At 46.9% G+C, this 24,652-nt stretch overlaps 1 protein-coding gene across 4 annotated transcripts in view; it reads right to left on the bottom strand.

The window, feature by feature from the left end:
- The window catches only part of LOC123500162 (transcriptional enhancer factor TEF-1-like), a 121,512-nt gene that overhangs the window by 3,361 nt on the left and 93,499 nt on the right, over positions 1–24,652 (bottom strand). For 2 of the 4 annotated variants that reach the window (XM_045248856.1, XM_045248860.1), the window contains 8 exons: positions 6,139–6,266; positions 4,957–4,968; positions 2,738–2,776; positions 2,145–2,311; positions 1,633–1,828; positions 961–1,026; positions 617–783; positions 215–449 (listed from right to left, as the gene is read on the bottom strand). In XM_045248856.1, the coding sequence (XP_045104791.1) occupies positions 215–449; positions 617–783; positions 961–1,026; positions 1,633–1,828; positions 2,145–2,311; positions 2,738–2,776; positions 4,957–4,968; positions 6,139–6,266 (1,010 nt within the window). The remainder of the gene's footprint in view (positions 1–214; positions 450–616; positions 784–960; positions 1,027–1,632; positions 1,829–2,144; positions 2,312–2,737; positions 2,777–4,956; positions 4,969–6,138; positions 6,267–24,652) is intronic. The other 2 variants (XM_045248857.1, XM_045248859.1) reach the window with 2 other exon arrangements.

The following is a 24,652-nucleotide window of genomic DNA, read 5'->3' as shown; positions in this document are numbered from 1 at the left end:
TTTCATTTTACGTTTGCTCTTGAAAGGCAAATCAAATACAAGTAGTACTTAACTAAATAGAGCTATTTCATTTATTTGTGAAATGTGTGATGTCAGAAACTTTTAGAGATTATTGCAGCAATCTTGTACAATAAAGCTGGCCTTGGTACCATCAGTGTGGTGAGTCGTGTGTTCATGGTGATGTGATCTCATCACAGGAACATGAAGGACTTACCTGCAGTATAGTGAAGTTCTCTAGCACACTGTTCATCATATATTTCTCTGGCAGGTGCTTTAGCTTGTGGATGAAGTTGATCATGTACTCACACATGGGTGAGCGGTGGATCCTGTACACAAACCGACCATTCTCAAAGCGGGCATATTCTGTCTCCACCTTTTCTACCACCTGCTTGCCAAAGGAGCACACCTTGGTGGAGCAGGTGATGGTCATGTTCTCAGGGCTCTCATACCTGAGTGAGAAAAATGATTAAAGTTTACAATCATAGTATGCAGTGCAAGATTTTGGAAAATAAAAAAATATCTTGCAGTGCAGGACAACAGGTTTCATTTATCCATCTTTAGGTATTTTTTTTCTCACCAGAAAGCTAATTTCTTACACAAAACCAAAGTCACTTACTGGCTAGTAACTCCATAAAATGTGCCAGCCTCATCCTGGATATTGACGTTCAAGTCTGCCCAGAACTTGACAAGGAAGAAGGCATTCTGAGGTCCCTTGTCATAGAGTTCTTTCAGACCACCCTTCTTCTCAGGGAACTTGTCATAGATCTGCCTGATGTCTACTGCCTGAAGAATGTAAAATGTTTGTTAGCAAATCTTGTTTAGTCTTGAAAGTAATATAGCTGAAAGTCAGTGAAAAATGACACTCATCAATTAAGAGATTATAAGCATGAACTAAAAAAAAAACTAAATGAATATTCAACAAGACTTTATATTCATTCTAAAATAAACTTGTCTTCTCACCTCTAGTATTGGATCTGCATAAGTGGTTGGCCCTCCTATGTGAACAAACAGATGCTTCTGATACTGAGAAAAAAAAGAAAGAAAACACATAAATAATTCTGGATCCTATTAAGTAAAACTTACTCATAACAGATAATCATGAACAAGTGCTCAAAATTTGCCAATGATAAAATGATTCCTCAAAGTGAAATTTATACAGCTATGGAGAATGATCTATTAAGTGACACAATAAAGCACAGACTTGGCAAAGAAGGTCTGCATTTCCTTGCCAGTCACTGCTTGATCACCTGCTGCAAAGAGGGATGTACCGTGAAAGGGATTTTTATCAACTACTATATGTAAAGACAAATCCTAAAAAGACTACCCACAAGATTGGTCTACATGTGAATATTTAGCAATATTGTATCCCTAACACAAGGAGAACAAAATAGTGAGATGATTTGGTACCAGAAAATATTACATATCATCTTGAAATTACTGAAGACAATTATAACAGAACACTAAATAAACTATATTAAAAAATAACATTTAAAAGAAACCACTTGTGTAAATTACTAAAACTAAGTAATAACTCCATAAAATCAGTTTCCACTACTAACAAGCAGCTACACAAGTATCTGTCTGTGGCATTTCATCAATGATCAGAACATACTACAACAATCAGGAACTCACTGTGTCTGGGTCTCTTTGTGACTCCATGAAGGCGCTGAATTCCACCAGCCGCAGCTTCTGCGTGGCAATGGAGCGGCCCTCCCAGGGAGGCACTGTGACCGAGGGGGCAGCAGCTGTCTGAAGCAGTCCACCCATGACCCCCACAGATGGCTTAGTCTCTCCACCTGTGAATGGGGACTGGGCAAAAGGCTTGACACTGAAAAAAAAAATAACTTGAGTTAGAAGAGATCTAATGCTTTTAAGCAAAACATTGTAATATATTTCTATATACATACTATAAAGCCCAAAAGTAAGATCACTTATACTAGATATAATATTTATAATGCCAAATTTTACTTACTAAAGGTTAAGTACATTTTATAATGGAGGTTAGTAGGGTTTGAAAAGACAGATTCTCAAGAAATTATCAGTTATTCTATTTTATTTATTCATTTATTTTTTTGCAGAAGACTTGATGCCATAAACTGTTATATAGTTGTGAACTGCATCTGGCACAAAGAACAGACACTTACTCCATGCTGGTGCTTGCCTGTGGTCCACCCTGCCAGAAGGGGCTGGGATAGGACACAGCAGGAGGAGGCAGGCCAAGGGGCTTGTTGTGTATGGCTGTGGCTGAGACAATCTGGGCTGAAGACATGGAGGACATGGTGTGCAAGGCCTTTTCTTTGGTGGCTGAATCCTGTAGGAGAAGGAAGTGTTAGGCATGGAGGAGGATGACACCAAACAGACTGTTCATTTGAGTGTTGTCAAATATTAATAACCCAATCACAGTTACTAAAATATTTAGCTTTGACATAATCTAATGAAATTCACACTATTAGTATGCTAAGTTCAATGGCAAATGTAACATGGCACAAATAAGGATATCTTTTACTGCCTACATGTCTATCATTTTTTTTCAAGACTAACAGTAAATCTTTTGTTAACACTAATTTGAGGTTTTCTACTGAGAGTAAGACTACCAAATGATCACTACCATTTAGCTTGAATTTCAGTTTGCTGATGAAATGCTGATTTCAAATAGAGATACCATGTTAAAAAATGAGCATTTACTGCATGACTAAGTTACTTGACTAGAGGACAAAAAGTAGATCTGTATACTTGCCAGACGCAACATTCCGCCATTGTCGTCGGAGGTGCAGCCCTACAACAGGACAAACAGGTGAGTGCATGGATATGGAACATCACTGGCTGCAACATCTGAGTCAGGTTACTAACACTAAAGGTTAACAATGACATGGCATAAACTGAAGCCAATGGTTGCATCATCAGTCACTATAATTTCCCAAATGGTTGTTGAACACAAAATTTCCAATCAACAGTTGAACGACTATTACCTAATCCCAAGTAAGGTTATAATATGATCATCTCAAAATAAAGTGAACCAGAACATTGCAACACTAAGTCTGGTTTTAGTAGAGGTGAGGTAAGCAAAGAGTGAGCTGCTCATGTTATTAATGCTGCGAGGTTACTGATCACCGCAGACAGGTTCAGGCTGCCACACATGGGCTGCTCAACACACACCATCAATGAGGCTTGTATGTTTAGATGTTCTTTATTTTGAGATGCTTCTTAATGATCATCTTTATCATATGTACTACATGTAAATAATATATCATTCAAATGATGCAAAATTAATATAAATTAAAGCTAAACTCAGAGAATACATAAATATTAAGTTTACCAGCAGTGGTCATACATTTATCACGTGGCCCTCTAATATTTGTTGTTGTTAAGACAGTTAAAGGTGTTGTCTCTGATTGTACAACAGGTTGGGTCACATTGCTTATCTGTGCCTCATTTGTTCCAAGCAAACTTTTATTTTTTATAACACTTACTATATAATATAAATATTATGTTCATGCATATCAGAACCATAATATCCTCCTGCAACTTTTGTTTTCTACAACCTGAAAAACGACCAAAGCAATTTGTGCCAGGGATGTTCGTCACCAACATTACCAATGATTCACTATCCTCAAAGGTGACTATTCACTTTTATAGCTATATTTTTTTTTGCCTGTTCCAGAGTTTCCTTATGGGAAAGGGCTTAAGTCAAAGAAGTCTCCACTCATCATTGTCCTAGCATTCCCTCTCCTCATTTTCTCTTACATATTGCTTTTCTATTTCAATGGAGATCTTCTTTTTGCACACTCCTCATCCACCATGCTCATATATTTACTAATACACTTCCTTTGTCAGGACATGCAGTATTCCCTTCAAAATCTCTCTGTCACTGCTAAACTAAATCACCTCAGAGTGCTGTGCTTGTTCCCTCATGACTGAATAGTTTTAGATGTGGGCTTACTCAAACTTGGGACTGACTTGTGACATAATTGCTTCAAAATGGTTTAAACTGATTCTTCTGAGTGCAGGACAGATACAAACAATCTAATAAGTTATCTGTAACAATCCATAAATCAATGTATCAAATTTTAGAGGTGTGCAACCCTAGAGAGGAAGAAATGTGCTGGTGTGGGAGATCCCCTTCTAGCATGTGTCTATGTGTCATACAGTGAAAGAAAATAGATGTATTATTTCTATAAATAGTGATGGCAAATAATGAACGTCTACAAAGTCACGCCATAGCCAAGACAGGGATGAGGGAGGTACCACTGACACATCTCTCACTTATCCCCCAACAGCATGGCCCTTTGTCATGCAGTGTGGTGAAGTACTATAACACAGTGAATGAGACTATAGTGTGGCGAAGGAAAAACAAAAACACTGTGAGAGAGGATCATGGGTGTGTATGTTGAAGCCTTCCTTTCTCCCCAGGCAGGATAATTCTGTAGGAGTTAATGCTAGACATCAAAGTGCCATTCTGTACACTAATCCAATGCTACTTCTTCAGAGAATGACACCCAGAGAGAGAGAGAGAGAGAGAGAGAGAGAGAGAGAGAGAGAGAGAGAGAGAGAGAGAGAGAGAGAGAGAGAGAGAGAGAGAGAGAGAGAGAGAGAGAGAGAGAGAGAGAGAGAGAGAGAGAGAGAGAGAGAGAGAGAGAGAGAGAGAGAGAGAGAGAGAGAGAGAGAGCAAGGAGGGATGCTGGTCACTGTGGCAGACAAATTTGGAAGAGTGAAAGAGAGGTGCAGTGTAGCCCAGACAATACTTTCTTTTTTGTGTGTGAGTGAAAGTGAGAGAGAGAGGTGATGAGAGATAAATGAGAAGGAAGCACAAACAAATGCAAACACATGTAAACATACACTCATAAGCATATTCACATGCACACACACACACACACACACACACACACACACACACACACACACACACACCACCAGCTGAGGCACAAAGCAAAGGCTCGACACCCCAGCCTGGCTTACCCCGGGTACATCCTGCAAGAAAAAGAATTATCACTTGTCAGGTGATCAGCTGTGAAGGTGTTCAGTCTAGATTACTCTCTACACTTCTTTCATGTGTTCCATTAAACTTTTCACTTAAATCACAACAACAGATGATTTTTTTTAGACTACACATGTAAAGTTCCAAAACCAAAATGAAAAATTAATGTTGCTACAAAAAAGGTTACACTGAACAGAAGAGCAGAGTGTAAGGCAATTTAGAGTGACCAGCATGACACACATCCTCCCCACCTGGCACACTACACACACTTCTTCATTGGAAAAGAAAATAGAGAATGATGGATGATTACAAAAAAATAAACAAATATATAATAAAGAAAATACTACTAAAATACTACTACTAAAATAATAATAATAATAATAATAATAATAATAATAATAGTAATAATGATGATGATAATGATAATAATAATAAAAAATAATAATAATAATAGTATATCTACATGAAATGAGGGACATTAGGTTATAGATGAACTTCCACATGAAAAATAGACACTAGAACAAACACAATGAATGGTCCCTGTGAGTACATGGTGATGTGAGGAATACACCACTTTACATGATTCTTAAGCCCACCACTGACAATGATAAGCTTCCCGTCACCAGCATGATGTGAGAGCAGGACCTCCAGGAAACAGGAATGGTGTGTTGAGGAAAATGTGAGTTGCATTCATGTGTCTTGACAGAGATGTGGTGTGTGAGTGATCGGCCATAGCCAGGATATTTATGGTGATCGTGGAAAAGCTTTTGTCTTGTTTGTCATTATTACCTTCCTCTCTGACTCTGATTCGCTGCCTCCTTTCAATATCTACCATAAAGGATGTGCTATTATCTGCACATCAATACCTCAGCCTCAGTGTTTACAGCAAGCGCACAAGCTGGCAAGAAACCTCCACACCACACACCAATTAGAAATGCATTATTTTCCACAGCCACTGTTCGTAAATGACCACCATGACATATGCCACACAAACACCAGCACCTTCTGGGACCAACTCCAGCCTGACCAAATAAACACACCCATCCTGTCCAAATGTGATACCACCTGATATGGCGGGCTGTGTCATGTCAGGTACCTGGTATACCAATCTCCCCTGGTATCAGCTTGCCACTCACAGCCTGAAGGAGGAAGGACCCACTCACCTTCAGCTTGGCCTGGATCTCCCTCAGCTTGCGTCGAGCCAAGACCTGGATGTGGGATGACACTTGCTTGCGAGTCCTCGTCTTGCCCGTCCGTAGTTTGATGTACCGAGCAATCAACTCATTGCGGCCTGTGGACAAGGAAAGCTCACATTACACTGCTGCCCATAGATCCAAACCCAAAGCTCTTATAATGAAATGTTAAAAATGATATCTGATTCAAATGATTGGGAGATGCAATGAAGTGTTGTGTTCTCTGCAACAGCCACTTCCCTCTCATCTGGACAACAATAAGAGCCATAAACTAATTTGTGTGACTCTAAGGTAAGTTCACTTCAGTCATCACACCTGTTCTGTCACAAAACTCATATGTAGAATATAAAATAGATTAATACAAGAAAAACAAGTAAATTATATTCAAGTACTACATAATTTGTAGTTTTTTTGATAGACTTTTGAATCCATAAAATTTTTAGATTCCAAACAACAACAACAACAACAACAATCAAAAGAATCTGAGTTCTTTCCTCATCTCAGTACAATCAATCATCTTTATTAATAATCATAAAAATTATCATCATCATCACCATCGTCATTAATACATCATCACTCCCATCATCATCAAGAACAAAGCAAAACCTTCCAAGATATTGAATTCAACACATTTTCCCTTCCCCTCCCGTGACCTAATAAAGCCCTTCTTTACTGCCCTTTGTCCCCAGTCATGTCATCGTGAGAAGTGACAATACTACATCGAAACCACCACTACCACCACCATCACCACTATCACCACCGGATGCGAACACAATTATGGAAAACTTTGAATACAATCACACGGAGAGTAACGCTCGCAAAGCTGGCGGAAAATTAACACCCTTGGACACACACACACACACACACGAAAAAGAGCAGCAACAGCAACGACAGAGCAGCCAGTAGCATTCCTAGCCAGCTGCAAAAGATAATTAGTCTAAATCACTCATTATCATACGGTTCAGATGCAGCTGCACAACGTTGCCACATTAGCACTTTTAGAAGCCCACGGAAACACACACACACGGAACAATAATAAAAAAAATCTCTTGGTCCCCCACCGCGTCGCTTCGCCTACAGAGAAAAACACGAAAAAAGAGGAGAAAAGAAAAAGAACACACACACACACACACACACACACACACACATACACGTCACTACTAAACTAAACCAAACCACAACAGAAAACAAAATAAAGGAGTGACTGTGAGCGCTCCAGTCTTTGAAAACCAGATCAAGTGGCCGGAGAAAAGAAGGGAGAAGCAGCAAGGTGTGGCAACCCTTGCTTTATATACGTGGCACATTGTACACCAGACAGTAAAGTTGGTTTCCTGCGGTCAGGGAACACAAAGACGACCTTAATGATCCCAGCAGGCTCATTACAAAGAGTGACCGCGAGGAGGTGACCGAGCGGGGGTCGAGAGGTCAGCGCATGTCAGGTTGGGTCAGACAGACATGAAAGGGTGAGGGGTTGGAATCAGGTTCAACTCACCTAGATCCTAAGCAGCGGAGGTCGTAGACAAAGAAAGGCAAGTGTGCAACAGAGTGGTGGTCGTCGGGGGGGGGAGGAAAGCTATAATCGTGCGTGCAATTTCATCTGGCAACTGAACGTGACTCCAGCATTTTTCCGTTCACGAGAAACATAATGGGAAATGGTTCTGGCACGCATGACAAACACCGCCGGGCTCCTTCTCCTCCTCCTCCTCCTCCACCTCTTCTTCCTTCGCTCTTCACGTGCTGGGAATAACATCGTGACGAGAGAGAGAGAGAGAGAGAGAGAGAGAGAGAGAGAGAGAGAGAGAGAGAGAGAGAGGTGCGCAGTGTAAGGCAGATCCGAAGGTGGACGAGATAGGACGCTTTGTTTAATCTCAAGAGCGAAGTTGCCTTGGCCTCGGGGCATCGCCAAGGACTCCCACAAGCCACACGCCACACGCCATAAGGCAAGTGCTGCAACTCAGGCGCATTTAAAACACCATTACTGTGTTATTGGAGAGAGAGAGAGAGAGAGAGCAGGATTTGTGATAGGATGTGTTTGTGCATTGAAGTGTGTTGAAGCCTGCAGAGGAAAAAGGAAAACGGAGCTGAAAGGGAGGTCTTGTGAAGGGGGGTGTTTGTGCATTCAAGTGTGCTGCGGTGACTGCTTTAGTGGGGGGAGCTTATAAGATGTGAATGAGATTGACAGAAGGAGAGAGAAGCACAGCCGTAGGGAACTTATGGACAAAGGAAGACGTAGTGGTGTAAAGTGCCTGTCTAAGGAAAGAAAAGATCAGAGAGAGAGAGAGAGAGAGAGAGAGAGAGAGAGAGAGAGAGAGAGAGAGAGAGAGAGAGAGAGAGAGAGAGAGAGAGAGAGAGAGGGAATGAAATTGTACAGGGGTAAATGAAACAGAGAGGGGATGCGGGATAGAGTTGTAGAGTAAAATAGTAGTAGTAGTATAGGGCATTCCAATACTGTTTAGGTTCAACAATGAGAAAGGGAAAGATTAACGAGAGGGAAGGAAATGAAAGTGTAAAGGAATGAATAAAAACTGAAAGAGAAAACAGGAAGGAGCTGTAGTAGTGTGAGGGATTTCTGACAGCGTTTAGCTATGACAAGAAGGAAAAAAAGATTAAAAAAGGAAAAATAATGAAAGATGAGGATGAAGAAAGACACAGAAAACGGAGAGAAGGGATAGAATATTTCGTGGTGTAGTATATAGTCTCCCAATAAGTGTGATGGTGAGGCGAGGAGAGAAGAGACGAGAGGGAATGAAAGGCAACAAACAGGTGAGCGCAACAGGTGGGGCATAAGAGTTACCATGATTCTCTCTCTCTCTCTCTCTCTCTCTCTCTCTCTCTCTTCCATCCTTCGCCTCCTTCCTTCCTCCCTCCCACAATATCTTCTCCTTTAGTTCTATCTTCTTCCTTTATCTCTCTCTCAGGATGTCTTCTCTTGTTTATCCTTTGCCTTTCTTACCTCCTTCCTTCCTTCTTCCTACATTCCTCCCTCTTTTACCTCTAATTTCTTTCTTTCTTTATTTTACGTTTCCTCTCCTTCTCTCGTTCACCCTTCGCCTTTCTTTTCTCCTTCCTACGTGGTTGAACGCATGAAGACTCAAGGAGGAGAAACAAAGACGAGGAGGAAGTGAGGCGCGACAGAGGAGAGGAAGAAGACCAGAATAGGCAGAAGACAGAGCAGCTTAAAAACATTATCAGTGTGACACAAGAAGACAATTGGATTACTGACGAGGAGGGAGAAAACGAGCCCTCGCAAGATGGTGAGTAAGAGGTAAGGAGAGGCGGAGAAAGAGAAAGGGAAAGAGAGAGAGAGAGATGGCCTGGGGGGGCGGGGAAGGACCACGCAAAGGAAAGGGACGGAAGAGCAGCCAGAGATATAAAATAGATCAGCTTCGTATCAATCTAATTCAAAGGAGAAGGAGGTGATTAGTAAGAGGGTGAGGTAAAGAGAGGCAAAGGCAAGGGAGGGATGAAGGGCGAAGGGGAAATGAGGAGGAAAGACGAATAAAATGCATATAAGACTCTGCTTCTAAGTAATAAAACAATGCTGACGATGACGAGGAAGGGAAGGGAAGGGAAGGGAAGGGAGAGGATGGGAGTATGTGTCGGAGATGAATAGTAATAAATCAAAGAAAGGTCTTCAGTGCAAAACAAAATGATGAGCGTCGTTAATTGCAGCGTTTAGTAACTTTATCGAAAACTAAGATCTGATAGGAAGAGAGAGAGAGAGAGAGAGAGAGAGAGAGAGAGAGAGAGAGAGAGAGAGAGAGAGAGAGAGAGAGAGAGACGAGAACCATGACTCCTGACCACAGCCCTCACTCTCCCGTCTTCTCCCTCGGCTGTCTCCCCTGGAAGAAGGCACAGAGGAGAGGGAGAGGACAGCTAATAGCGGAGGAGGATCATGAGAGTGACGGCGGGAGTGAGGGAGAGAAGGAGAGCAAGGGAAAACAAGAGGTGAGAGTAAGACATAAGGAGGTGAGAGAGCTTGAGTCAAACAGGAAGGTGAGGACTTGGCGTGAGTCAGTCAAGGAGGGAGATGATGAGGAGATACTGGCCCGGATTCTCATTCTCTCTCTCTCTCTCTCTCTCCCTCTCTCATCACAACGACTATTTTCAAAGGCCACACAGATGGTTAGCCGGGTTCTCATGAGGGTGTCTCCTCTTGATCATGTAAATATGTTGATAATCTGTCACTAGAAACGTGAAAAACACCAGAGAGAGAGAGAGAGAGAGAGAGAGAGAGAGAGAGAGAGAGAGAGAGAGAGAGAGAGAGAGAGAGAGAGTAATCGTACTTGATAGAAAAAACAGGAATTGATGTGCTGAAGACAGTAGAACAAGAAAAGAAAAAGGAAAGAAGTTAAAGGAGGAGGAGGAGGAAGGGAAGGAGGAGGAGGAGGAGGAGGAGGAGGAGGAGGAGGAGGAGGAGGAGGAGGAGGAGGAGGAGGAGGAGGAGGAGGAGGAAAGGTGGTACGAAAGGAGGGAGGGAGGGAGAGGAGGAAGGGAGGAGGTCCCGCCGAAGGACAGCACTGGTGGTGTTTACGAATCCCCCTCCTCTCCTTCTCCTTCTCCTCCTTCTTCTTCTCCTCCTCCTCCCAGCCTCCCTTCCCCTCTCCTCCCTCCTCCCTAGGCAGACAAAACAAAGGCAACAGTTGACCTCGTGTGGAACTTGCCTCTGTCTCCCCCCTGCCTCCCTGCCTCCCTGCCTGCGTCACCCTGTCACCATCACACCCCAGCCTCGCGTTACACCTCTCACAACTGTTACGTTAAAGAGTCTGGTCGCTGACACCCGCTGACACTTTTCTTTGTCCACGGAGCAAAGGCGTAGTTACCGAGAAAAGAGCAGGAGGAGAAGGAGGGAGGAGGAGGAGGAGGAGGAGGAGGAGGGTCGTTGTGGCTGCCTATATGGTGAAGGGGAGAGCTGTAATGAACGCCTGAGCAACCATCGTCACAATCACGACCTCCTGAGGGAACGGAGTCAAGGAAGGACCTGTTGCCGTTCTTCTTTAGCCTCGATCACTGAATGTCCCTTAAGATCCCTCGTTCCCTGCATGTTGAAAAGCACACACACACACACACACACACACACACACACACACACACACACACGTCCCCTTCAAGACCCCTAACCCTTGGCCACCCTTCCCAACCCCATCTGGCCCCCGTGCCGTGCCTGCCCGCCTCACTCTGCCGTGCCCGCAGCTCATGGCCAGAGGGGCTGCGAGAGGGGTGAAGGACGAGCCCCGGCCAGTCTGTCAGCCCCTTCATAGCCCTCATCTCCTCTTCCTCCTCCTCCACTGCTTCCACTTACGCACCACTACGCTAACTTCTCCTCCACCAGTCACCACGGGGCAAACTTGTGGTGATGAGGGCGGGCGGCGGCAGGAGTGGTAGGGAGTTGCGATGGAGTTTTGGGACGATTTAACTCCTCAAGGTTCTGTCTGCCCCAAGCAAGTGCGTGAGCGGTGTTGCCATCTCTCTCTCTCTCTCTCTCTCTCTCTCTCTCTCTCTCTCTCTCTCTCTCTCTCTCTCTCAATATCCCTGGCTGGCTCCATAACCAAACCACAACGCACATTATCGCGAATGAATATACTGATGTGATATTATTACGATCCATTGTGTACGTATATGAAGCTCGGGAGAAGAGAGAGAGAGAGAGAGAGAGAGAGAGAGAGAGAGAGAGAGAGAGAGAGAGAGAGAGAGAGAGAGAGAGAGAGAGAGAGAGGAGAAACGAGTTCTTAACACACAAAAGGTATACCATTATAACACACACACACACACACACACACACACACACACACGGCGACGGTGATAAGCTCGCGGCAAAACAACATAAAAATATCACTCGACGCGCCAAGTTGCCTTTACGGGACTGCAAAGTGAGTAACAGGAGCAGGGAGAAGGCGGGAGGAGGTGGTGGTGGTGGTGGTGGTGTTCCGTAAGCCGCGTTGTGTGAGTCATTGGCAGCAACACCAAGCAACAAAGGAACTAAGGGAGGTCGGTGCCGAGACACCTGTTCCTTGTTCCCACTCTTCCTCTGTCTGTACTTACCAAACACACACACACACACACACACACTCTCTCTCTCTCTCTCTCTCTCTCTCTGGTAAGTACTTGGTCTTCCTCTAACAGTCGTGTGTCAGTAGCATTTCTTGTTACACACTCACACACTTACACACTCACTCACACTCATTTAATCACGGTAACTTGCGTGCCACAATTGACTTCACGTCTCACAGCGTTATTTAATTTCACCGCAAACTATCAACAAGTATTGCCTTTACTTATTTTTATTTATTTACTGAGTTTTTATCTTTTTTCGTCCCTCCTCCTCAGTTTAGCGGGTGGAGGTGGTGGAGGTGAAGTCTAAGCCAGCCGCGGCACTGCATTACCTGCCGGGAAGCTGTTACCTGGTTGTCGATAGCAATGCACAGGTTAACTCAGAGTACACACACACACACACAAACACTCACAGGGGAAAACTGAACAAATAAGTTGAACATAACATAAGTGGAAACACGATGTGGCTGTTTGGGAGGAGAAGGAGGAGGAGGAGTGAGAGTAGCCTTGCAGGGAGTCGCCCCACCCATACTGACTGGTAAAGACTCACTCCCTCACACACTCACTCTTTGTTGGTTCCCGTCACCCGTCACTGCACCACTCCTCACTCCACTCCCACTACCTTTCCCTCCTGTGTATCCCACTCCACCTCCACGCCCACGACCTTCTCTCCCGCCCACACACTCCATGTCCCCCTGGTCCGCCCACACATCCAGCGACCTCTACACACTACTCCCGACGCACAAGGAAGAAATAGAAGGAGTTCCAGCCACCCACACAACCCTCGGCCTTCTACTCCACTCCACTTACGCCCTTCCTGCTCCACCCACGCAGTCCACGTCCCAGTCATCCACACCATTCCACCTCCCCTTTACCTACACTCATGGCCATCTTCCCTCACCTTCACCCAGGGCCACACCCAACTCCCTCCTTGTAATACAGCCCAGCACCACCCTATCCAGCCACCACACAGCCACACCCACGCCTCTTTCACGCCCATGCATCCTTACAGCCACGCATCATTGCTCTCCTCCTCAGTCATCCCTCTTCTCTCTTTGGGCCACCCTCCTTCATTATATTATCCCCTTTTATTCTCCCTCCTCCCTGTCTCAGTGTCGCCTTCCCCACGTGTGTAAGTCACTTGTCCACATGTCCGCCCTTCCCTCTCCCTCCCTTCTTCCCGGTACAAATTCATATCAATAACTCGTTACAGGGCGGGGTAGGGGTAAGGGGTGGAGGCGGGTCGTGAGGGAGCCATCAGGGACCAACTCCGCCGGGAGAAAAAGGTCGCTGTGTCAATTTTGTCAACAAGTTTGTCACTTTTTTCCCTCCGGGGTTCAAGTTGCTCCTCTTTGACGACGACACAACCATCGCTTTATTAGCAGCGCTCCCTCCTCCGCCCCCTCCCAGCCATCCCAGCATGCTAACCCCAAGGGAAGTGGTGTTCCCTGCCCCCCACTCGCCCTGACTTGCCACTAAAGGGTCGCCCCCTCGCGGCGCCCCCTCCCCGCACCTATAATAAGGGTCCCTCAAAGAGCCACAAAGAATAAGCCACAATAATCAAAGTTGGCGGAGACACTAATTGTGCCCCGGAGGGTCGGCTACTGAGAGCCGGGTAGCCGCTGGCCAGCCCCGACCCCCTCGCCGCCCTCCCCGACACCCTCCCTATCCTCTCTCCACACCCTTAATTAAACCATCACAATGTTTTCCTCCGTGTTCTTTCTCAGAAGCAGAAGCCGACCTCCCTCTTCCCCCCTTTTCACCCCCGGGCTCCTCGCCGCCGTCGGTTCGAAGCGGTGGCTGGAGGGGGCGGGGGAGGCGAGAGGGCGGATGAGCGGGAAGGCTGACGGGCGCGGGGCAGCAAAGGCTGTTCTTCATAAAGAACAGCGGCTCGGCTGGCCATTACTTGCTGCCGCTCAGAGGGACACAAGCGCCAACAAACACACACACACACACACACACACACACACACACACACACACACACACACACACACACACACACACACATTAAAGTACGGCGCCGAGGGCCAGCAGGCTACACCTCTGGGAAGGAAAAGGACTCGGACGTCCTGCTAGAGTGGTCTGTCGCGTCCCCGCCACCACCTGCTAGACGGCTTGGTCACCGCGACTGTTCTCATTGCAGAGACTGTGGACGCTGTGCCTGTTGCAGATTTCAGGGATACGGCGAAGTCTTCCCAGATGAGGCGCCCCTGTGCCTTGGCAGTGGACGCCAGATGTGATGTGGAGGGAAAGCGGTTGGATGCACGGTGTAAGCACCTCGCCCACAATTCACCTGATGGTTCCTCCTGTCATCGGCAGGTTCACCCAGGCATACAACACACCCGCTACTTGTGATGTCATCTTTTTTGAGATAAATTTAGCCATTCCTCTCGGCCACCTCGTTGAAACAGCAGTCAAGGGACAGGACATGTTACAACGCTGAATTCAGACAGGCTGTGGTGTATTCGTTCGGTGACCCTTCACCGCCTCGCCGCGCCTCCAGGAGCCCACAGCATCCACGCCATCGCTGACCAGCGAAAAATTTTAACGAGTTAAAATACCAGCAGAGAAATTCACCTTAAGCTCCGGTGAGTCTTCGGGACGCGGTGGGGCCCGACGATAACAGGGAAAGGCTCTGTCGAAGCCTACCGCGATTGTTAAGATTTGCTGTCTTCCTTTCGCAACCGCTGTCTTCTCCTCCTCCTTCTTTTCACTTTCACCTTCACCAGCAGCGCCTCATCATCTATAGTTCCTATGTGGCTCAATATTACTCCGAATGCTATATAATTTTGTGGATTAATGCAGAGAAGTGCGGAGCCATGGTCGCTATGGTGATGAGAGGAACCTCGATGTAGCAACACCCATCCAGACACCGTGGGTGGCGGCGTGCTGCCCGGTGGTGTGGCGCGGCTTCAGCTGGGCGGTCTTCTCGTGACAAACGCTTCTAAACGAGGCACTCTGCAAGTCGTAAAGCCCTCACGGATGGAGTGGCGTTCCGGGCTGTGATACAAGGGCCGCCAGACGCCACACCGGGAAAATATCGACTTAATAATTGATGAGATGGATCGACCGGGTTCCCTCGGGGTGTCCACAGCACTGCGCCTCCAGGGACACACATAGATCGTCACAGCAGTAACCAGAGATCTGAACTTCCAGTAATGAGTCAGTTGTGACCTTATGTACGTACCTAATCGTTATAATGTCTGTTGCTCTTTTCTCACAATTGTACCCCTTCCTTGCTTATTGCGGCATTGCTGTGAGTGACGCCGGCCTGATACCCATGATACCAGCGCCGCCATCTCTCAGGACCCGCTACTCAACATAGTACTTTCAAATCCCAATACAGTGTTGGTGATTCCTTCATTAAGCGATTCGCAACGCCCATCACTCCCCGCCTGCCACCTCAGCGTGATCTGTCCCCTACACTCCTGACATCCTCAGTCCCGTCACTCGTCACGCCCGTGCCTCCCCGTGTCACTCAGAGTGCACCACCACCCACCACCTGAGTCACAGCCTGCCCCCGCCCTGCCCTCTCGCGTCCCTTGCCTCGCTGTGCCCACGCTCCCCCATGCCCGTATAATTCCCGTGCCCACGACTTAACTACTTTCTTTAATTCTTTTCTTTTCCTCGCAACAGCTTTCTCGTTTTTGTCCAGGTCGTCTTTGGCGGCTTGAATTTCCTGTTGGCTGGGGTCGTCCTCTGAACAGCCCCTCCCCCCTTTCCCAGCGAGTGGCACCGCCCAGTGGCACTTGGCCCGCCCTTACTGCCCACTTGCCCCGCCCCCCCGTGCCAGACTCCGCCCCCTGGTCCTACAACCCCGCCCTCTCTCCGCCCCCTCCTGGCCCGCCCCGCCACATGCGCCCCTCTCGCACTGCCGCCAGAATTCCAATTAAAAATGTGCCGGCATACTTGGGATACCGAGCGTGCCTGAGCGACGTGGGGCGCCCCGGGCCGCTGCCGCCACCGCCGCCGCCGCCGCCGCCGCCGCTGGTCCCCCTCTCCTTCCCTCCCCTTTCTCTTCCCGTGCCACCACTGCCACCACTGCCGCCGCCACCGCCTCCATCACCCTCCCTTGTCTACCTTCCCCCAGCACCCTGCCGCCCCTGCCACCGCTGTCTTTCCTCTGTGCCGCCTCCTCTTGTTCCTCACGACACACACACACACACACACACACACACACACACACACACACACACACACACACCAGTCACGTCATCTTGCCCCTTTCTCTCTCCCTCTTCCACCCCCCCCCACCACCACCACAACCACAACCACTACTGCCCTCCTCACTCACTCACTAATGGCAATCAATAACTTACATACGGTCAAGATAAATATTTCGTCACGTTCACGAGTGGCAAGGAAACACTGGCCCGCTATTGCACCGCCTTCATTCGTGACTTCACCGCTACAATGACAACCATGCGTCAATCTCCTCTGGTATATCTTTTTCTTTTCCTTATGGTATTTCACACAGACGAGAATACCAATAGGAACCATGATCACCATTCCCTTTCCTCCTTCACCACAACCACCACCACACTACAAACCAAGCCACTGTACCACATCACATGTACCACACACCAATACCTACAAACACAACCACACACACCACCTATACCACTACCCAAACACCACAACCAAACACCTGCCGAGTCCCGTGACAGCTGCGAGGGAGAAGAGATGAGTTTCAGGTCCAATATGGCGACCTGACCCGAGCTACTGTCACGAGGAGGGAGGAAGGGAGGGCAAGGGAGGGTCACAACCGCGTCCTTCCCTCCCTCCCTTCCTTTCGCCCCTGACCCCAACCAGCCAGGTCAGGGAAGGGCGAGAAGGGGAGAAGGGAGGACAGTGGGGTGAAGGGAAAGGAAAGAATGAGAGGATTGAGGGCAAAAGAAAAACGTGAAGTAAAATTGAAATGGAAGGGAAAGGAGGGTGAGGGTGAGGGAGAGGGAGAGGGAGACGGTGAGGGAGTATAGGAGTGGGTGAGGTGGGGGAATGAAAAAGAAAGATATAAAGGTGTTGGGGGGAGAAAAATGTTGGATGGGAGATAGATGGGTGAATGGAAGGATGAGATGGGGAGGAAATAAATAATGTGGGAGAGAAAAATGGGGGAAAGACGGGAATAAAAGAGAAAAAAAGACCAAAGATAGGTGGAAAATATGAAAAAAACAACATCAATAACGAAAGAAAGCCTGGAAAATAGAAGGAAATAAGGCCAATAACACCCACAATAAAAATAAAAACACCAATATAAAAAAAAATGGAGAGAAAAAAAGGGACGATGAGAGTAAGACGGAAAAAAAATGCTAAAAATGGAAAAGCTAACAAAAAAAAAAAAAAACACAACTAACGAAAAGAAAAGAAAGAAAAAGGCGAGAAAATAACATGAATAATGAAAAGAAATAATAGAAAACAAAGAGATGGGGAAGGGGAAGGGGGAGGAAAGGAAGATGAAAGAGTAAGAGGGGGAAAAAATAGAAATGGAAAGTAAGAGGCAAGAAGCGTGTAGAGCAGAGGAGGGAGGGAGAAGTAAGCTGCCCACAACACCCCACGCCAAACTTGTATTGTTTTATTATTTTTTCACACACACGTTTCCAATCGAACGAACTTGTCTATATATCGCTTTTAAACCCACAGAGCAGACTGACACACACACACACACACACACACACACACGATGTTAACCTGTTACACCTGCTTTTTTTTTCTTTTTTTTAATTCTACCTGTCTTACAAAAGGCTCATATTTTCAAACACTCAGTTCTCTCATAAGTACTGCTTTTAGAACTACTGAGATGACTAGTCCGGTTCGGAAGGATGTTTTTTTTTTTTTTTATTATTTTTTCCCCGGTCTATTATGTAAATCTTGTTCAGCTACCACCACCACTATTGCGAAAACTCTCAAGTGCCTCCCTAACAACTTTGAGAAGAGCAAGTTACAAGTAGATGAGATGAGACGGAGGGACATTTGATATACGTATGGACTCGCGGAAAGCCACACCCTGGAACAGCCAACCCCAAATAACATCCATTACTGATGAGACGCTGAGTCATTTTACAACAAAGAACTAAGGAAACACTAATCGAAAGCTTCAAATAACTTCCACAAGAGGACATTACAAGCTGCTGAGAGAAAACACTGAGACGTTAGGGAAGGAAAACCTCATGAAAACTCCTAATAACTTACACTAGAACCTATTAGAAGCAGACGAGACATGACGGCACTACATTTGAGAATACGGAATAAAAAAAAATATATAAAACCTTTAAAAACCTGCAATAGCATCCACTATACACTCTAATACATAAAACACAACGCTAAAAGGTTAAAGAAAGAAAAACCACCTTGAAAACACGTAGATATCATCCACTACAACCTAAAATAAACACACAAGACGCCGGAACACTTGAGAACAACAGCATAATAACCCAGAGACACGGAAAGACACCAGAACTGAGACCCGATCAGTTAATATGAGCCTAGGAACACACGCTCACACACACACACCCATTAATCCTGCGCCCTACACACACTGACACTGGTCCCTATATCGCACGCAGCACAGTACAGTATATACCTGGCCGGGAACGCACACACGAAGGCAACAGAGGAGGGTAGGGTGGGGCGGGAGGGAGAACTGGGACAACACATTCCTCACAGCTCGCTAAAAGAAACAATTGAAAGCGGAAAAGAGAGGATCGTCGGCAGTTCAGAGCATGCATGTGGTAAGTGGGTTAGAGACACGCACCGGCTAGCACTGTTTTCTTTTCCTGATAGTAGGTAGTGGGATACAGAAAGGAGTAAACTGAGTGTTGTTAATGCCTTGTTCATTATTAGCGAGAGAGAGAGAGAGAGAGAGAGAGAGAGAGAGAGAGAGAGCTAAGGTAAAGGCATTAAGATCACAAAAGGATGATAACAAAGAGCGGTAAGTGTAAAGTAGATAGGTAGACCAACACAAGTGAAGGGAAGGCCGAAGGGGAAGGAGAAATACGATAAAGAGAGAAGAGAAGAAGCACATGATGATTAAGAGAAAAGGGGAAGAAAAAAAAAGGACAATCACACAAAAGTAGGCCACAGGATGAAAGAAAACAGCATCAAGAACAAAAAAAAAAACAAGGAAAAGAAAAGGAAATAGGATAAAGTTGAGATAAGAAACGAGAAAGAGATCACGAGAAGAAGAAACGATTAACAGGAAAAAAATAGAAAAGAAAGAAGAGAAAATGAGACAACAACCAAACAGACAGACAGACAGACACACACACACACACACACACACACACACACACACACACACACACACACACACACACACACACACACACACACACGGGCTTTGGTGACCCCAGAAAAAAAAAAAAAAGAGAGAGAGGGAGAAAGATAAAAACCCGGTCACTAGCGAGCTGAGATGAAGCTATAGAGGCTGAGGAGGAGGCCATGATATTGTCTTTGAGGATGTGAGGCCAGAAAATGAATCCCTTGCCTCGACGCCACGCCACATCGAGGAGGGCTGCCGCGCGACCCACCCGCCAGCCAGCGACCTCTCTCATCGTGACCTCTGCCTCTGCCCTTCCCTCACACCTGTCCACGGCCGCCCTGTGATTGTTCTAGCGCCAATAAGAGTGCTCGCCGGCCACATGCTCCTAAATAACCTCCACTTTACGAGCGAAGAGTGAGGGGAGGAGCGAGGCGACGAAGTCTAGTGGTGAGGGGACGAAGGGTAGTGGCGAGGGGACACCAGGAGGAGGAGGGTCGGCGCCAGCCCTGCCAGACCAGCCGGATACCGATCGCATAGCACACATTCCTGGCATACTGTGGGGGAGCCGAGGGAGGCACGCCGCCCCCCGCACTCCACGCCCACACCGCCGACGAGGGGAACAGAGGGGAGGGGAAGGAACGACGCCGCTTCTCCTCCTGCGACCTGCGACTTACCGCCACCACCACCACCACAACTACCTCCAACACAGCTAACCTCTCACCAACACCACCACCACCACCACCACCACCACTACCCACCAATCACTAAGCAAGAATCACAAGTAAACAAATCCAATAGTGAAAGGACTCGCCAATCCCAATCGAGGAGTGACCAATCAGCTTCCAGGGCCCACCAATCAGACGGCGACGAGCAGGGCCAAGGGTGACAGGGCCAGCAGCGTTGCCAGGTCCACGGCGGCCTGTACATCGTTGCCAACATGAACGAGAGACCCTGCTATTATCCCAGTGATGGATGATAACTTAAAATCTGACCCTTATGAAGGCACCGTGAGGGGGAGAGATGGGGAGAGGGGAGAGTGAGAGGAAGGGGAGTGAGTACGAGAAGGGAAGGGACGGGAAGCGCACGTGCAGGTGTGAGGGGAAGGGAGCGTTGTGAGGGGAGGAAGAAAGGGAAATGACTAGTGAGGGGAGAGAAGGAGAGACGAAAGGGGAGACGAGGGGAGAGGGGGATGCGAGGGGAAGGCAACACGTGGTTATGAGTATGGGAAGAGGGTGGCGAGTAGCGAGGCAGCTGCGTGAGTGCTTTGCGTCCTCTCGCTGCACTCAAAAACAGCTGGTCGCATAACTAGACGCACGCAAAACACCTAGCATCCTACTCAGCCGCACGCTAAACCATCTGCACCCGACTTAGTCCACGCACAAAAGCAGCAGGTAACTGTCTCCACCACTCAAGACAAACAGCTAAACGTCCTCTTAACCGCACTCAAAAAACAGCTAACATTCTACTCCCTCTACACGCAAAGACAACATACTAGAACACTGTATTACACACCTAGCACACAAAACAAAAAATACCACTAATAATCCACACAACTACACCCAAGACAAAGAAGGAAAGAAACATATGAAGAGTGACAAGCGTGGAGGAAGTGAAGGAATGAGATGACTAAGAAGGAAAGAGGAAGAGAGGAATGAAGAGAGTGGGAGGAGAGGAGTGACAAAGAAAGAGAGAAAGAGATAACAGGAAAGAAGACAGTGAGAGAAGTAAGGTGAAAAAGGAATGAGAGGAAGGAGGGAGAATAGATCAGTGTGGGGAGGAGGGTACGGGAGGCTGTGACGGGGTGACGGGATGAGGGAGTGAGGATATAGGCGTACACTTTAGCGTGCCAGACGTGCCAGGGCCGCGTGAGGGGAGCTAAGGGGAGCAGACCACAGGCACGAAGCTTCAGGTCACGTCGCTAAAAGGTCATAACACTACACTTTGGAATCGCATCACCACCACCACCACCACCACCACCACCACCACCAAGGCAAGGAAAGGTGAGATGAGGTGAGATAGGGGTGACATAAAATGAGATACTGTGAGGATAGTAAGGCAAGGCAAGGCAAGGCAAGGCAAGGTAAGGCAAGACAAGGCAAGACAAGGCAAGGCAAGGCAAGGCAAGAGAAGGGAAGGGCAAGGCAAGGCAAGGCAAGGCAAGGCAAGGCAAGGCAAGGCAAGGCAAGGCAAGACAAGGCAAGGCGAGGCAAGACAAGACAAGACAAGGCAAGACAAGACAAGGGAAGGCAAGGCAAGGCAAGGCAAGAGAAGGGAAGGGAAGGCAAGGCAAGGCAAGGCAAGGCAAGGCAAGGCAAGAGAAGTGAAGGGAAGGCAAGGCAAGGGAAGGCAAGGCAAGGCAAGGCAAGAGAAGGCAAGACAAGAGAAGGCAAGGCAAGGCAAGGCAAGGCAAGGTAAGATAAAGTAAGACACAGAAAAGAAGCATGAATAAGAAAACTAAGAAAAAAAAACAACCAAGAAGTAACACAATGAAAGATACACTCAAGCAAGATAAGATAATGTCACGTCATGAATCAGACTAGCTTAGGTCAGAATCACATTACCACTCACAACAAATCGACCATAGTACATTTACATAGCTCAGAGTGACGCATGGTTAGATAAACTGAGGGAGCAAGGCGGAGACGAGGCGGCGGGCTGCAGTGTTGACAGTGGTGACGTCAGAGCACGTGACCACGCATCAGCTGTCCGTGAACGAGGAGGGTAACAAGGCGAGGTGGCAATTACTGTGTGGCGCGGCGTGCAGGGACGAGCGAGGAAGAGATGGGAGAGAGTGGTACAGAGACATAGAAGAGGAAAGGAGATGAGAGGAGGGAAGGAGGGAAGGAGTGAGGGGATGCGGTGACACAAGAGAGAGGAGAGGAAGGAAAGGAATACAAAGGAAGTCCAAACAATAACAAGAGACATGATAGCACAGAAGGAGGGAGGGAAGATGAGAAGGACGGAATGGGGAAATGGCTGGCACAGAGAAAGAAGAAGAGAAAGGGAGGAGATACGGTAACAGAAGAGAAGGGGAAGGAGAACAACGAAAATAAAATGAAGAAATAAAACACACACAGATAAGGAAAACAGGAAAATAGAGAGAAGGAAAAGGAGGGAGGGATGAAGAGATGAGGCTAAGAGAATATGAAGAGGGGAAGGGAAAGGGGAGGGAAAGAAGAAGAAGAAGAAGAAGAAGAAGAAGAAGAAGAAGAAGAAGAAGAAGAAGAAAAAGGAGAAGGAGGAGAAGGAGGAGGAGGAGGAGAGGAAGAGAACAGGGAGGGGATGGAAGGAAGGGAAGAAGACTCAGGAAATACCAGAGGCTCATTGGAGTGAAGATGGGAAGGGGATGGGAGGGATGGAGGCCGCGCTGTGACCTCTGAAGGGTTTTGTGATGCATTGTTTCCGCTGCCTTGAGAGAGAGAGAGAGAGAGAGAGAGAGAGAGAGAGAGAGAGAGAGAGAGAGAGAGAGAGAGAGAGAGAGAGAGAATGGTAAAACTAAAAAAAAAATTAATAAAGAGCTACAGAAATAAACTAATAACAAAAAAGATGAACCACCACCACCACCACCACCACCACCACTACCACCACCACCACTACCACCACCACCAGCCAGCAGACGAAGGAGGCACATAAACACTAATGAAAACTCTGCCTTCATCACCGCGTCTTCATTTCAAATTATATTTTCATGAGCATTAACTTTACTTTTATGGCACGTTCGGCCACGGCACAGGAGGAGGAGGAGGAGGAGGAGGAGGAGGAGGAGGAGGAGGAGGAGGAGGAGGACTAAAGCATTGAAGTTGAGAGAAGGAAGAAAGGAAGGAAGGAAGGAAGGAAGGAAGGAAGGAAGGAAGGAAGGAAGGAAGGAAGGAAGGAAGAAAGAAAGAAAAGAAGAAAGAAAGGAAGAAGGAAAGGAAGAAGGAAAAAAGGAATGAGAGAGAGAGAGAGAGAGAGAGAGAGAGAGAGAGAGAGAGAGAGAGAGAGAGAGAGAGAGAATGTTGTCATGATCAAGACGAGAGAAGACTCAAATTTATACAACCTGGTAATGATGATGATGATGATGATGATGGTGATGATGACCCAAATATTCTCAAGATCTACAGTTTCTACACTATAAACTAATCTCCTTCTCCTCGTCGTTCGTCCTCCTCCTCCTCCTCCTCCTTTCTTCCTCCCCTTCATCTTATTCTTCCCTCCTCTATCATTCTTCCTCTACCTCCCCCCCCCCGCTCCTCCCTTTTCCCCACTTTCTTCCCTCCCTTTCTTTCTTCACCAGCAACACTCGCCTCGCAACACAAATCTCAGCTATTCTCTATTCATTCTACCTTTGATAGTAATATTCTACCTCTTCTTTTTCCATATTTGATTTTCATGGAGCCGATGAACCCAACTGTGTGTGTGTGTGTGTGTGTGTGTGTGTGTGTGTGTGTGTGTGTGTGTGTGTGTGTGTGTGTGTGTGTGTGTTAGTAGTTTTAGGTTTTGTTATGGTAATTACTACTACCTACTACCTACAGGTACTAATTACTACTACTACTACTACTACTACTAGAGCTACTACCACCGCAACTACTACTACCACCACCACCACCACCACCACCACTACCACTACTACTGCTACTACTACTATCACTACTACTACTAATAGAGCTACTACCACCAAAACCACCACCACCACCACCATCACCATCACCAACACCTCCACCACCACCACCACCACTGCTACTACTACTACTACTACTACTACTACTATTACTACTTCTACCACCACCACCACCATACAACTACTATAACCACTACTAGAGTACAACCACCACCACCACCACTACCACCACTGCTACTACTACTACTACTACTACTAACATGAAATCGTTCACAATTACGATGCGAAATATCCTTAACTCTCCCTCCCCCTTCCTTACCTCTTCCCCCTCTTTCCCCCTTCCCTTAAGTCAGTTAGGGAAGGAAGAGGAAGAACCCAACCCTTTTGTCTGTCCCTCCCTCCCTCTCTTCCTCTCTCCCTCTCCCCCGTCCCTCCCTCCCTCCTTACATCAGTAGGGTGGGTTGAAGGTGGTGGGGTGGGCGTAGGCCTAGAGGGAGACCACATGTAAATGAGTGTAAAATTAACTTTTCTATAGGTCTCTTCCTCTTTCTTTTCTGTTTTTTCCTCCTCCTC

The sequence above is a fragment of the Portunus trituberculatus genome, chromosome 50 (genome assembly GCF_017591435.1).
Source record: "Portunus trituberculatus isolate SZX2019 chromosome 50, ASM1759143v1, whole genome shotgun sequence".
NCBI classification, from domain to species: Eukaryota; Metazoa; Arthropoda; class Malacostraca; order Decapoda; family Portunidae; genus Portunus; species Portunus trituberculatus.
The sequence above is the reverse complement of the archived record's forward strand: the minus strand, read 5'-3'. Positions and strand labels throughout refer to the sequence as shown.